At 42.8% G+C, this 15,302-nt stretch overlaps 1 protein-coding gene across 27 annotated transcripts in view; it reads right to left on the reverse strand.

Annotated features, from left to right (window-relative positions):
• The window catches only part of PDE1C (phosphodiesterase 1C), a 396,700-nt gene that overhangs the window by 63,383 nt on the left and 318,015 nt on the right, over positions 1-15,302 (reverse strand). For all 27 annotated transcript variants that reach the window (XM_080582959.1, XM_080582939.1, XM_080582961.1 and 24 more), the window contains 3 exons: positions 14,409-14,525; positions 12,922-13,062; positions 1,815-1,915 (listed from right to left, as the gene is read on the reverse strand). In XM_080582959.1, coding sequence (XP_080439085.1) covers positions 1,815-1,915; positions 12,922-13,062; positions 14,409-14,525 — 359 coding nt within the window. The remainder of the gene's footprint in view (positions 1-1,814; positions 1,916-12,921; positions 13,063-14,408; positions 14,526-15,302) is intronic.

The following is a 15,302-nucleotide window of genomic DNA, read 5'->3' on the forward strand; positions in this document are numbered from 1 at the left end:
CACCTGAGCACACTGCTGGCTCATATTCAGCTATCAACCAATACTCCCAGGTCCTTTTCTGCCAGGCAGCTTTCCAACCACTCATCTCCCAGCCTGTAGCTCTGCTTGGGGTTGTTACGCCCCAGGTGCAGGACCCGGCACTTGGCCTTGTTGAACTTCATACAGTTGGCCTCAGCCCATCGGTCCAGCCTATCCAGATCCTCCTGCAGAGCCTTCCTACCCTCGAGCAGATCGACACATGCACCTAACTTGGTGTCATCTGCAAACTTACTGAGAGTGAAAGAAGTTATGCTTCTTCCCTGTCTAAAGTGTCTCACATTCAAAAGTTTTTCTTTGATCAGCCACAGAGGTTAGTTCCTATAGCACAGATACAAGCATTTCAAGAGCACTTTTAATACTTTGTCGTTGCTATTCAGTAAAAAAACAAAACCAAACCAAAACAAAAAACTAAAGATCAAAATTCACCACAAAATCTATTTCATCAGCCGAGACTCACCCAGTCTTTTTATTATATGCTTAAGAAAAAGTTACTGAGAGCTTTCTGACTGAGAGAGAGACATAAATTTAGGGTTGAATCATGAGGCTCATTTCCAGCTCTTGCGTATGGTGCTCTCAAATCGAAGCCAGAGTATACCCAGGTAAGTAATTGTGAGATGCACTCCTATATTGTTTCCATAATAGTAAGTCGGCTATAAGCAAGATATAGCTGAACAGCTTTCTGTTATCTGTGCACTAGGCTCTGCTGTACAGAAGGCCAAACGCCAGTGGGATAGAATAAGACCAAAGCTACTTCACACCTTAATTTTAAGCTCCAGGGCATGGATCTGAATGGCTAAACTGGTCTGAAGACAAAGTGCTTGCTGGAAGTTAATGGCAACAGGAAGTGAATATGATTTGTTATAGTCCCCACTCAGTTCTGCTTCCCAGAGAGCTGTGTAAATTTTTCTCCCCTGACATCTCACACCCTCTGTTATTCAGTGTTACAAAAATTAAATTACCACTGTCCTTCCCTGAACTTTTCTATAGCTATTTTCTATTTGGGAAATACAGCATATCCCTAATTCTTGCATGCATGAAGCTGTAAGCAGTAGAGTGAAGCTTACCCCAGAACAGAGACAGAAACTTGTTTCAGTGTACCTAAGCTTTCCCGAGCATATGTATGATCTACCCTAGCAACCTTTGCATATCTGGGATACACAGCATGATTCAACTAACATACTCCAGCTATCTAATTTAGGGTAAGATGCAGTGCATGTTAGAAATATCGAAGTATGCCATGTCAGTCAAGGACATCTAGACAGTTTATCATTGCAACCAATTATTCTTTAGGAATTTACAAAGATTTTAAAATGAGTGCAATAATTTATTACCTGAAGAGGTAATAGTAAACATATCCCCTTTTGCAGGTATGGTTTTCCACTAAGTAAAAATAGTATGCGTAGTACTGGTGTTCACTGATGAATACAGATATCAGTGAACCCTTGAACTATAGTATCTCCTCTAAAACTATACCTTCAATGAAAGACATCAGTCTGTACAGCAATCAGTCCTCAGCAACTTTACACAGAAACATTTAGGGACCTTCCTTTTTCCTGATTACTAGTACGGAACAATGCTCAGGAACCTAGAATACTCAAATATTTTCAATTGAATGCTTGTAAGAGAAAATTAAATGTAGCCTAAGGAAACAAACATTCCTCCTGAACCACTTGAAGGCAAAGGCTTCTGCACTTTTCTGTGTGGCTATGCTGTTATTCTCCAAAAATTTCCCCTTCTATTTCACAACCCTTCATCATGATTTATGATGGCCTCACCGTGTCTGGATGTGAAAGTTGTTGGTAGTTCCCGTGTGTTCATAGTCATGGATGGCAGCTGCGAAGATCATAGCGAAGATCTCCAACTCTGTCAGCCAGTGCTGAAAAGAAATTACAGAGCAATCAGATAAGCTGTCATTTTCCCAGGCATTAAGGCTTTTGTCTTTTAAGGCAAGTTATCCCCTGCTGACAGTCAATGCTGCACATCATTGCCTTTCCCCTGCAGCCTGCCAGCTGTTTTAAAGCATACTTCTCTGGCTGATACACCAAAGCTGAACCAGTGTTTTTCCTGAAGCTTCATCTAAGTAAATTGAACTACAGCAAAATAATTTCAGGAACTAATAAGTCTTAAGACAAAGGCTTAAGACAGAATGAGGGAAAAGAGTTGCCCTTCTTAAAAAGCAACATGTAAGGATGAGAGGGAAAGGTCAATTTTTTTTCAAGAAAAACTGGATGATATATATACAGGTATGCACATACCACCAAGGTATGTATTTGCAGCTCAGTTGACCTTTGCAACAGTCTCAAATACAGAAGAATGTCACTTATCTCCACTAACTAGAGGAGTCATTGTCAATCACTGAATCATGAGGAGGACAGGGAACACAGCCTCACAAGATGTACAACTTGTTATTTATTTATCATTCACAGAAACATCTGAGAAAGCCCTAAGGTTTTTTTTTGTTTGTTTTGTTTTTTCCCGTAATTGCCTAGCTGAAGTCTTAGTTTTCAAAGCTATTGTCACTTTCATCTTAGATTTCTAAATGACTCAGATGCTTTTAATAATTTTCCTCTGAGTCAATCAGCCTTTTTATTTCTGTTTTTCCACTGGTAACAATGCAAGGAGTGCTGTTAGGATCAAGTACCTCAGAGACAAAGGCTCTAGATACTGTAGATACTGTAAATATTTGTATGAAATGCTCCTACAATTTGGAGAAAACCCTTACCACAGTGGTTGCCAAACATTTTTTAACAGCACACTGTCAACCTGTAAATATTTTGACTGAAATTCACATAGAAACTGTCTTTTAATTCAAAGCCCATTAAAGGCAGAATTGTTTTGTAAATCCATTCTAGACATCTGCTGTAGCTCAGGGACAACCACCAGTCTGTTAACCACATGCAGGGGAAGCACAGATAACTGTGGGGCTCTGCACACAGCTACCTGTCCAGCTCTTCTCCTGCCTTTATCTCTGCATAGCCCTAGCAATCATAACACTTTCTCTCTCTCTCTCTTTTTTTTTTTTTTTTTACTTATTTGTCATCTTCATGCCTGGAACAGCCCCAGCCCCTCTGCTGGAGATAGCCCCAAACATCAATGGCTGTGCAGCTGGAGAATGAAGCTCGTCTCAGCTTTAAAGACCTCCTTATATTAAATATGTGGTTTGAAGTTACTTTCCAGAGATATTTTGCACAATGACACTGACCATCATCAAGGTAGATCTTGAATTGCTTTTTACTTTTTTTTAATTATTTTTGAGAAGTTTGAGGGTAAAGAGATCAAGAAATGAGCAGACAGAGAAACTAAAGTACTTTCTCCTTTTTTACACAATTGGTCAAGGACAGGAACAAACAGTGCTGGTAGTGGAGAAATAACCATCATGCTTCTATTTTCAAGTGTGAACTGTGAATAAGGAATGCTTTACAGCTGATAGAACATAATTTCAACTTTCAAGCACCAAACTTCTGACAACTACACCAGGGGAAAAAAAAACCACAAAACTAGGGTTTCCAGGCTTCACACATAGACTCAAACTTCATTTTCTCAGCCATGTTCTACCATTTTCCAAGTGGAGATAGTCCACATGATAGACAAAAATCAGGCAGACCCACTCAGGGACTGGCAGAGCAAATCCACAATAAGCAAGTAGAACCACTACAGGACACATACCCAGCTGGTCTAATGCATCCACTTTGGACCTTCTGGGCATCATCTGACAAGTCGCACTCCAGCAGGGTCTTATGACCCAAGCTTTAAAATGGCACCAAGGCAATGAGCTCTGTGCTTCATTCTGTCTCCTTCCTTAATCTCTTAAGGCACATATACGAAAAGTGCAAACTTGCATGCTCTATCAAAGCATCATTTGCTGAACAATATCAGGGTAATGTAAGTTTTCAATAGGGTGTAATACACCTGAGGAGCCGTTTTAAATATCATAACAGTATTTGAGGAAGGCAGCTCAGAATACAGACTGAGATTACAGTTGGAAACTGTGGATAATTAATAAGTTTGGGAAAGCAGCACAAAGTCAAAATAGATTTGTGAGTAATATGAGAAAAATAGCAGGCAAACAATTGGAACCTTTTAGTTCCTTTTTTCTGCAACAACCTTGTAAGGAAAAGCAAACAAGATGGCAAAGAGCCTGCAGAGAACGGAAGTAATCTCCATCAAAGTCATGATATTACCCTGTACTAGTCTGTAATTGACTTCATCTTGCAGAACAGAGCACTACTGTTAAAGAACAAAGACATGAAGAATGACTGAGAAAGCAGCAGGATACTGTTACAGGTGAAGAGAGCAAGGAAATGTGAAAGTTTTTGATTTCTAAAGGGCTGACAAAGTCAATCCAGAACGAAACCTTCAACAACGATGGAAGGGTGGGGAGAAAGGCGTGAAAGAACAAGTATCGGCTTCCAGAATGGGAACAAAAAAAGTGTAATGAGGCATGATTGTCTTTCACAAACATATAATAGATATGAAGAATTAGCTACTAAGGGAAGTCATTGGCATGTAAATAAAAGGACTGATGCATGCAGAAAGAAAAAGGAAGAGGAAAGACTAGCGTTTCCAAATCTAACAAAATGAATGGAATGTATTGCCAAGAAAAAGCGGCAAAGCAAAGACAGCAATAATTAGCCTAGTTCCTTGCACTGAGTTTATGGCCCCTTGTTCCAAAGCATTTACCATTTTCAGAGCCCATAAGCTTATGATGATCTGGTTATTAACCACAGTAGTGCAGAGGAGAGGAGGATCTCACTTCTCTTTGCTACAAACAGATGTGACATAAATCTTGCCCTTCTGCAGTTTTACAGGTGTTCTGTATGAAACATTCTTATGTAATTCTTGACAGTATCAAAGAAAGAATTGTCAGCTTTAACTTTTGCACCACATTTGTACCCACTTGAATCCACCTGTCTGTATTCAACAAAAAAAAATCATATGGCAATTCCTAATAACAATAAAGATTAATCAGAAAATAATACCAAATAAAATGCTGATCACACCTGAACATCTGAGTTAAAGGAAAGTAGCTCTTGGAACTTGTTCCTACCATTCGTGCTTCTGTAATAATCCTCTAGGAGAAAAACATCAGACTAATTCCAAATTCATTATGTCTATGATGGAACCCAAAACGTTCTCCTTCACACGTCTGGCTATACCTAATTCATTCCAAGGCATCATCCTGAGCAAGAAAATAACAGGAAAACTACAGAGATTTCAGGCACTGTATGTGATTAGAAGGAAAGAAGATTTTTACTTGAAAAGAAAGCAGATGAAAAAAAAAAAAAAAGACTGGAACTAAATTGTTGAGAGAACTTGTAAATAACACGAAACGTGAGAGAGGAAAATGAACAGTATAAAGACAAACCACAAAATTGTTTCTTCCCTTTGACACTAGAACAAATGACTGCTATGTAAACTATTTAAGTTTGAAAAAAAGTACTTTTTTACATTGCAAATAATAAGCTAAGAAGGTAAATGAGGGCATCGTTTCTATTTTCTTTTATGGTTTTTTCTTTTATGATTTTTTTAATGATCATCTTTTATGATTTTTTAATTGTTAAACCAAAGGTCCCAACATGCTCTCTGACATCAAAGTCTTGCTTTCCAGCCTGTCCAAATTCCTTGCATACATATTGTGAAAGTCATGAACTGAACAACTGTTTACCCTAGAGGAAGGAGAAGATATTGATATGAGAAAATTCTGGAAAGAGGAAAATGTCCCCTACCTTTCTTTAGCATGTATGAACATACTACATATGTTTGTAAGAAGTACCCTGCTGTGAGCAGGAGATTGGGATAGATGACCTCCAGAGCTCATTTCCAAACAACACTAATCTACTCACATTGAGATGGGCTGTATCCTGTGGGGAGAAGGGAGAAGTAAGAGAAGAAAGAAGAAGGAAGAAGAAGGAAGAAGAAGGAAGAAGAAGGAAGAAGAAGGAAGAAGAAGGAAGAAGAAGGAAGAAGAAGGAAGAAGAAGGAAGAAGAAGGAGAAGAAAAGAGGCAAAAAAAGAATTCTAGCAAGGGAAGCAAAGCTGAAATGTTATTGTTGTCATGCAGTGCTGCAAGTCCCTTGTTCCTGGTAGCAGGAGAGTGCTTTCCTATTGTGCTACATTAGATGCTAAACCAAATGCGACATATCATTTGGCTGTGGGAACAGCTAGTGCATGGGATTATTCCTGGGAAACAGCTGACAATTCACTACAGCCTCCAGAGTGCAACTCCACCATAACAGCAGTCTTGTATAGCAGTCTTGGCTAAACAGACCCCAGAAACTTTTTGCAAGATATGTTGCCACTGAGGTGCTATTAGGCTATATTTAATGATGCTAATATTGCAGAAGGCCAGCTAATATTTTACATGACATACTTTCAGAATGATCTGTCTTTAATCTGGGCTAACACCTTTGTTTCAGAGAAGCATTGTGTATAAAAGCAGAGGAAAAGCAAGTAGACTGAAATAGTTTAATCTTCATTAACTTTAAGAAAATATATTCTCCAATCTCCAAGAAGAAATGAGGTAAGAGAAGAGGCTGTACTTGTTCCAAAAGTCTGCTCACTGCTATGAAACTGCACAACTATAGCACTGAATACATAGACTTTATACATATTATTATTGACATATGGTGAAGAGGCAACTCTCACTTCCAGTGTTATCAGTGGGATTATAAAGACATAGATCCCCTTGATATTTCTGAAATATCCTCTTCTTCCTCAATGATTCAAGCCCAGTCTTACATTCAGGAAGGAGTTCAATGGAGAATCAAAGTTATTTGACTGAAATAGTACTTGCTGTGAGTTATTCATTAAATAACTTGACTGAAGAAAAATAATCCAAGCCTTTAAAAAAAGTAATCTAAATTTATACCCAAGAAAAGAACAAATAATGTAATCCGGGGGAAACAAGAAGCTGAAGACCAGAGAACACCAAGAGAGGTGGTGTCAGGAAAACAAGTAATGAAATACAAGTCGGAAGGCAAACGACTGGAACCAGTCAAGAAAAAGGGAGGCATTAGGATCACCTGTATCCATGAAAGGGTAAAGGCTGCAGGTCTGGCAGCACAGTCTGCACTGTCTACCTCAGTGGCAGCTGATACCTCCACCCAGGCAAAGCTTCTGAGGGATGAGGCTGCAGTGCAGACTTCTGACTGCTGGAAGTGCTTAGATTTTTTTCCCTGGGGCAGGGGCAGGGACAGGCAGCAGACCTGCCTGCAAAAGGTGCGGAGGACCTCCTGCACCAGGTGGCCAAGCTGCAGGAGGCAGTGAGAAGGTGGCGTATTATCAGGGAGACTGAGGAGGAGTTAAGACAGCTGGATCCCAGCACAGTCTGCAGTGAACCCACAGCCCATGGCCAAACAGCCCAAAACTCCCTCGGCAGCACTCACAAAAGGGAGAGGGACCAATAACACCACAGGGTGGAGGCTGGCAATAGCAAGGACCAGCAGGAGAAAGTCTTCCCCCAAAGCCTGAGGTGCCTTTACAGACCTGCTTCACCCCTCTGCAGACTTAAAAGGAAAGACCTGCTGCAGGATGGGTGGAGCTGAGTAAGGCCCAGTCTGCTCCCTGCATAATAACAACTAGTCCAGCTAAGAAAAGGCAAAGGGTGACAGTGGTAGGACACTCTATTCTGAGAGGTATGGAGACACCCATCTGCTGACCTGATCTGCTCTTGAGGGAAGTCTGCTGCTTACCAGGGGCTTGCATCAGGGATGTTACCAAGAGACTGGCAAGCTGTGTACAGCCTAAGGACTATTATCCACTGTTGCTATTTCATGTGGGCACCAGTAATGGAGCCAGGAGCAGTCTGAGGCGTGTCAAGAGAGATTAAAGAGCTCTGGCAGCAGCAATAAGAGACTCAGGAGCACAGGTAATTTTTTTCATCAGTCTTCCTGGTCAAAGGGAAGGGGATTGAAAGTGCCAGTTGAATCTGGCAGATGATTGCACAACTGGTGCCACAGACAGGGTTTCGGCTACTTAGACCATGGGACTCACTTTGAGAAACCTGGTCTGCTGTGGGTTGATGGGATCCACCTGTCAGAGGAGGGAAAGAGTATCTTCGGTCATAGGCTTGCCAAGCTGATGAAGAGGGCTTTAAATTGGAGTTGACAGGGAAGGGAAACCTCAGTCCATCCCGTTCCTCCCAGTTTGATGGCAGCATCAGTAATAGATGCCCATAACCTGGAAGAGGGTCACAGGTCAGCAGAAGACAACCTGAAGAACAGCACAAAGGAATTCCAGCCACTCCAGTAAGTCAGCTTCATCAGGGGCGCAACTTAAATGTCTCCACACTAACTCACATAGTATAGGGAATAAACAAGAGAAGTTAGAAATGTACGCATGCCTGCAGAATTATGTGGTGATTTTACCCATGTGGGCAGCTGAGCTCCACAACAACTACTCTCTCACTCCCCCTCCTCAAAGGGAAAGGGGGAGAAAACACGATGAAAGGGCTCAAGGGTTGAGATAAGGACAGGGAGATCACTCACCAATTATCACAGGCCAGACAGACTCGGTATAGGGAGGTTGATGTAATTTATTGCCTGTCGCTAACAGACTAGAACAGTAAGAAACTAAAAGCAAACTAAAAGCACCTTCCCCCCGTCTTCCCCCTGAGCGGCACAGGGGAACGGGGACTGGGGGCTGTGGTCAGTCCCTGATGCTTGTATCCACCGCTACCTCATGGTCACTGTCTGCCCCTGCTCCACATGGGGTCCCTCCCCTGGAGGGGAACTGATCCTGCAGGGGCTGCCCACAGGCAGCAGCTCTTCAAGAACTGCTCCCACATGGGTCTGTACCATGGGGTCCAACCATCAGGAGCAAGCTGCTCCAACATGGGTCACCCACAGGTCGACAAGGGTCAACCCATCCTGCAGACCTAGCACAGTGCTCCAGAGCCTGCAGGGTCCCCATCATCTCCAGTTTATCCAAACTTGACTGAGCTTGACAGAATCTAACCCACAGAACTGTCAACCAGTCCTCTAAACATGCGGTCCACACCAGGGGCCTTCACAAAACAGCAGGAGCCAAAGGGAGCAAAGAAGCCATGAAGTAACAGAGGAGACGCTTGCCCCTGTGAGTCCACAGGACAGCTTAACAGTCAGTATGACCTCCTGCATCTCTGCAAGTTGTGGAAGCAAAACCCTGAAACCAGCCAGGAAAACGGGGGGCGTTGGGATCACCTACAACCATAGCAGCACAGGCACAGCAAGCCTTCACCAGAAACACCAACACCACTGGCTTAGATGTTCTTAGTTCAACAACAGTCTTCACAATTTCTTGGCACACTATTTGTAATTTATTCACAGTGCAGGAAACAGAAACACCTCCCTTTCCTATTTACCTGATGTTAGGCTCTGAACACTTTCCCACTGCTCGAGATGCACAGGAATCAGCTGATGGCGGACAGAAAATTATGCACCCCTGCCACTTCCCCATAAACTCTCCTCCTACCAAGACCTCCCTTGCAGAGATCAAATCTGTCCTAACTACTTATCTAGAGGTATGGTTGATCTCCATCTCGTCTGTCTGCAGGGCCATGGAGGGACTGTCCTTCTCTTAAGCCACGTGCTTTGTAGCTGAGGGGAGAACAGGCTGAGGACACCAGCCCCCAGTTGGCCTTCCCATACTCAGACAGGACAATCCCACCACCACCAGGCCCCAGAAACCTCGCAGGCCCTCCAACCGACCCATCCTGTGGACCTAGCACAATGCCCCAGAGGAGGCCAGGCCCTCTCCTTTCTACACCTCACCCTTGGGGATCGGGGAAGAAGTGATGCCACCTATTCATGCTCCAGTGGTGGCGTAAATGGGACAAAAAAGGAGGGCTCACAAAATACTTGAAACTCAACAGTTTTTTATTGATTGTGTATCCCTTGGCCACGTGCAGGGTTCTGTCATGCTTTGACCTCTCTCTACTACTGTTGGCCACCAGGGAGGCTCCACTTGCAGGCAGCTGCGGGCTACTGGAGAACCACGACCCTCCTGGAACACTCTTGTCACTGCTACCTCATGGAAAGGGATGCCAGGCACAGGATGAATGGGGGGCTGGAGACCCCACAGGTCTCTGTGCCCCAGGGGAAGACATTCTCCCTGGCAAGCAAAATGGCACAGGGGAGACGTCCCCAGGAAGGGGCTCTCAGCACCCCCGTCCTTTCTCCTCCTTCAAAACTGGGGCTACTCTCAGGCCATCTTAGGCCCTAACTCCCAACACTGCCACATTTTGCTCACAATGGGACAGTGTCAGAATCACGTTGCCATGGCCTCCTGATGTCACAAGCCACCGCACTGCCTTGTCTTCCAAGCCCTACAAGTAGGGGGACCCTGTGGCCAGACTGTCAGTCGCTGAGCGGCTAGGGCCTCTGACACCAAGAGCTCTTGGTAGAAGGAGGCCCAGCATAGCAGGTGGCAGTTTTGCGTGAGCTACGTAAGTCACAGATCTTCCACTGAGGAAGAATGAATCCTCCACCCCAGAAGAAGCCGCGGCTTGTGGGGAAGAGATGTGCAGTGGAGCCAATGGATGTGGATGTGCCTGGGAGTGACGTGGAGCCCATGGAGGTGAATCTACCTCTACATGAAGAACATCCAATGGAAGTGGATCCACCTCCATCAGGGCTGACCAGCCACCACACCATTGTGCGCAGGCAGCCTGTCAACAGACAGCATCTGAGCTGTCACAGGAGCGCTAGGGGCTCTCCATATCCCACCAAACGGCGCGCTCCACTCAGGCATTGACCATCAGGCAGTTTTTCATCAGCCAAGAGAGCCCCGGGTCCAGGAACATCTCGCGGACTCCCAGGGAACATCTGACTCCTGGCAACTCTTCAAGCCAAGGCTTGGAGGAGCCCTCCTTTGCCATCCCCCACTCCAGCACCTCCCATAGAGCTGGCATCTCCTCTGCGCTGAGCGCTGAGGAAGAGGAGAGGACAGGGACTGGTGTTGTCTGAGCTGCTGCGCCAGGGGCAACGGGAGGAGCTTGTCGGAGGGCCCCCAGGCTCCCTGGGGCCTCCAGGATGTGCCAAAGAAGCTACAGAGGCAGCTGTTCCTTTGGAGAAGCAGAAGACCTCCATTCCAACAGGAAGAAGTGCTGGACTTCAGCACTGAGGTCCACTGTAGATGCTTCATTAGGACTTTTTGTCAGGAGTGGAAAATGGACAGTTCACAATAACTATACAAAATGGTAATAATAAAAAAGCAAAACCAACAAAACAACATAACCAAGAATAAAAGAAAAAACAAACCAGTAAGTGCCTCCCTCTGTTTTTTTGGAACTTTGGAGTCTGCTTGTGGACTCCTGTGTCCCCTTCTGGTCTCCCCAGTACAGGGAAAACATTGCTGTATGTCACAAGGGCCCAGCCCAGGTCCTCAAAGCTGGGGAGGGGTCAAGGCACAAGGCATCCAAGGGCAAACTGAGGGACCTGCCTTTGGTCTGCATTAACCAAAAAGGGCTCGGGGTGCTCATGAATATTGACTACAGATGCCTACTGGGAGCGTGGAAGACTATCATGCCTGACTTTGTTCACAGGCACTCAGTGGTGAAAAGATGAGAGGCACCAGGCCCATGCTGGAGGATGGACAACTCCAAGCTAAGCAAAGGGAAAAGATCGTCCCTGTGAGGGTGCTCAGGCATGGAACCCCTGCCTGGAGCCTGTGGGGTCTCCATCCTCTCCAGTTTATCCAAATTTGACTGAGCTTGACAGAATCTAACCCACAAAACCATCAACCAGTCCTCTAAACATGTGGTCCACACTTTCTCAAAACAGCAGGAGCCAAAGGAAGCAAAGAAACCATGAAATAGCTGAGAGGAGACACTTGCCTCCATGAGTCCACAGGACAGCTTAACAGTCAGTATGACTTCCTGCTTCATCTCTGCAAGTTGTGAAAGCAAAACCCTGAAACTAGCCAGGAAAACAGGGGGTGTTGGGATCACCTGCAACCACGGCAGCACAGGCACAGCAAGCCATCACCAGAAACACCAACCCAACCAGCTTAGTTTTTCCTGTAGACTGTTCAACAACAGTCTTCACAATTTCTTGACATTAGGACTTTTTTTCAAGTGTGGACATTAAAAAAATTAAAATAACTATACAATATAATCATAATAAAAAAGCAAATACAAGAAAACAAAGCAAACAAAACTCATTGAGTGTTCCCTATTATCTACTCTTCCAAATGCATGGGTCAGGAAATTTCTGAGCCACCCACTGAAACCAAACCGTAATGTTTGATAGCCATTCCAGAATCTATCTTCCTTTAATTTGTCTGGTACTTCTTCAAACTTTTTTTTTTTTTTTTGGTCTTGATAACTACTTTGGGAACATATTGTATGCATAAGTATTTCTGTTTAAGACTTCTGCCCATTCCTGTCATTCTTGTCAAACATCAGCTGTCCTTAGGTTTCTTTGTAAGCAAGTTCAGAGGGTTTTGGTGTAGGAATTGGATGGAGATCATCTTCTCTAAATACAGCTCTTGTCAACCCCAGGTAAGTGGAGTGAATTGTCCTTTGGAGGTTACTGCCTTGCTCCCTTAAGTAAGAAGAAAGCATAGACAATTTGCTTCTACACATTAAGTGAAATGAATCCCAGCAAAATTGACGTGCCAGACTCACCCAGGCATCCACTCATTCACAGACTCTGTGGCAGAGTGGAGAATTGAGCTTGGGTTTTTCTCCCATTCTCTCTCAGAACAGTTAAAAGAGTTATCCATATTCACACCCAACTTCTTTTTTCTAAATAATCCTAATTCTCTACTTTTATTAGTAAAGCCATATCAAATTAAGTTTTTCTACAGTGCAAATGGGCTCTACTGTGGATAATCATAATCTCCTTACTGAACAAAAACTGCTGTAATCTCATTACATGTTCAGAATGCCAACTCCTGTACTTACCACTACGCCTGTCTTGAAAAGGAGGTAATGGACTGTCTGTGTCACATCTGCGGCATGCATTAGGTTGTGATAAGGATTTTTGTGTTTGCTGTACCCAACCTCCAGAGCTTCCACAAAGGACACCAGGGCAGAAATGGGGATCTGAGAAAAGTAGTACAGAATTAAAAATGAAATAAGCACCTGTAATTGCTAGCATTTGGATGGAACTATTTTTATAAGAGGCCCCAAAGAGCAGTTTATACTTCACAAATAAATAGCATCCTAAAACATCTTAAATAGGCACTGGAGAGAGAAAGTGAATCAAGTTCACTTCCTCCAACTGGCTTTCCCATCTCTAATTACGTTATGGATGATGAATCATTCACACACATAAACACACACTGGTCAGTACACTATGCAATGCCGTTTGGAGCGCACATGCAGTACATAAAGTAACAGAGTACTTGATTGATTGCCCCCAGAGAAATATTTCTGTTTAGGACACAAGTGTCTGTCTGTTCCCCTCACAACCCTCTGGTATATATCACTGCTTTACTATCCACATTCCAGATTTTGCAATTAAATACATCATATAGCAAGTCTGAGATTCTCTATTAAGAAGAGTATCATTTATCAAACCTCTGTTTTTTCGTTGCCAAATCCAGCCTGTCCATACTATGGGCTTGCCATACTTTTTAACTCCAGGAGTATAACCATACACACTAGAGAAAATTAAATTCAGGAGATTTCTATGGAGGAGACTACATAGGTGGTGTCAGCTGCATATATATGCAACTAGCAGCATGGATTCTCCAATGCTTTCCTCAAACTGTAAATACCCTACACTTTCATATTGCTATAGTTAGAGTTTCACAGTTATTTTCCTCTTGGGTATGTATCAAGGGCTGATGTAATTCTCAATTATCATCTTCAAACATTTCTCATCAGACATGGGCAGTTCATGAAGTACAGGAGTCAGAGAAATGTAAACATTTCCCAGTTAAAGCGAGTGGGAACACCCAGAGAAAGTGTCAATGGAGGTAAGGTTAATGGAATATTTGGGTGGGGAGAATGGTAAAGATTTAAGAGCAATACTTCTGTGATCCAATTGTAAGCCTGTTCAAAGTTGGAGTAAAAGATATGTAGCATTTGAGACTAACAAGCCAAGCTCTCATTTTTTGTTTGCATGCTTGAGATTGCCAAGAATCTCAGGAGAACGGCATCATCATTACCACAGGATCAAGTGTAGTAGATTTCATGGGGATGCTGTTTGGAGCCCTACCCACTACATGGTGTCCTACTGCAATCTACTTAAATAACATTTTGCCCTGGTTACTGCAAAAAAAGGTTATACTAACCTTTTAAGGGAAACAACAGTGAACACAAAGCCTTCATATACACCTTCAAATACAGCTAAAATAATTGCATTCTGAATGGAACAAGCAGAATAAGAATGAAATTCAAGAAAATGCAAAATGGAAAAAGAAACCCATCTTACAACTACTGACCTTGAAACGGTTTATCAGATCATAGCGTGTGAGAAGTTCATAGAAAATGAATTTCAGTGCATGATCCCCACTGGCATCATTTAATGCAAATACATCGAAGGACCACTTGTCTACATTCTGCAAGAATGAGTAGAAAAGACAGTTAATATGGTCATTCTTTTTACCATCATAGTTCCATTTCTATCACTTTATATCTACAAATGGTGGATGAGAGAGGGGATGTAAGTGTATAGCTTTTCTTTTTAAAAACTTTCTCAGTTTCATTTAACTAATGCAGAGTTTAATTTACTCATCAGTATTGTATGACTCATGTTTAAGAAGCTTCCATTCAGAACACTTATGTTGCTTGTTTATTCTAATCACAGTGATTCACCATATCAGAATTTAATTGGCAACAGCTGAATGCAGAAAGAATCTTGTTTTGCTTTCGTAACTGAAACATTGGGATGGCCATAGTGTGGCCCATGGTCATATTTTCACCACTTGCTACACAGTCAACCAAAATAATAAATATCTAGAAGAACTATCTTGCTAGACTCAAAGAGTAACTTAGCTCCTTGAGATCTGAATATGAATGCTGTGATTATTGCAGCTTCAACTGCCCAAAGACAGCATTACTCTATTTTTTAAGCATTTTTTTTAATTAGCTTTAAATTTTTATTTTTTTTTAAAGCTAAGTGAGTTCATTGGGGTTTTCACAAAACTACAGAGCAGGAGAAAAATCACAGTAATGTTACATTAAGTGCTAATAATGACATAAAAAAAATATTTTTGTAACATGAAAGTAAATATCTAACTCCAGTTGGTAGAGTTCCAGTCAGCTGTAAATGATATAGTAATGCTGCAGGGTGGTCAGTCAAGAGATGGAGGAGGGAAAGTTCAATTCCCAGATCA

This window comes from Anser brachyrhynchus (assembly GCF_964034855.1).
Source record: "Anser brachyrhynchus genome assembly, chromosome: 2".
NCBI classification, from domain to species: Eukaryota; Metazoa; Chordata; class Aves; order Anseriformes; family Anatidae; genus Anser; species Anser brachyrhynchus.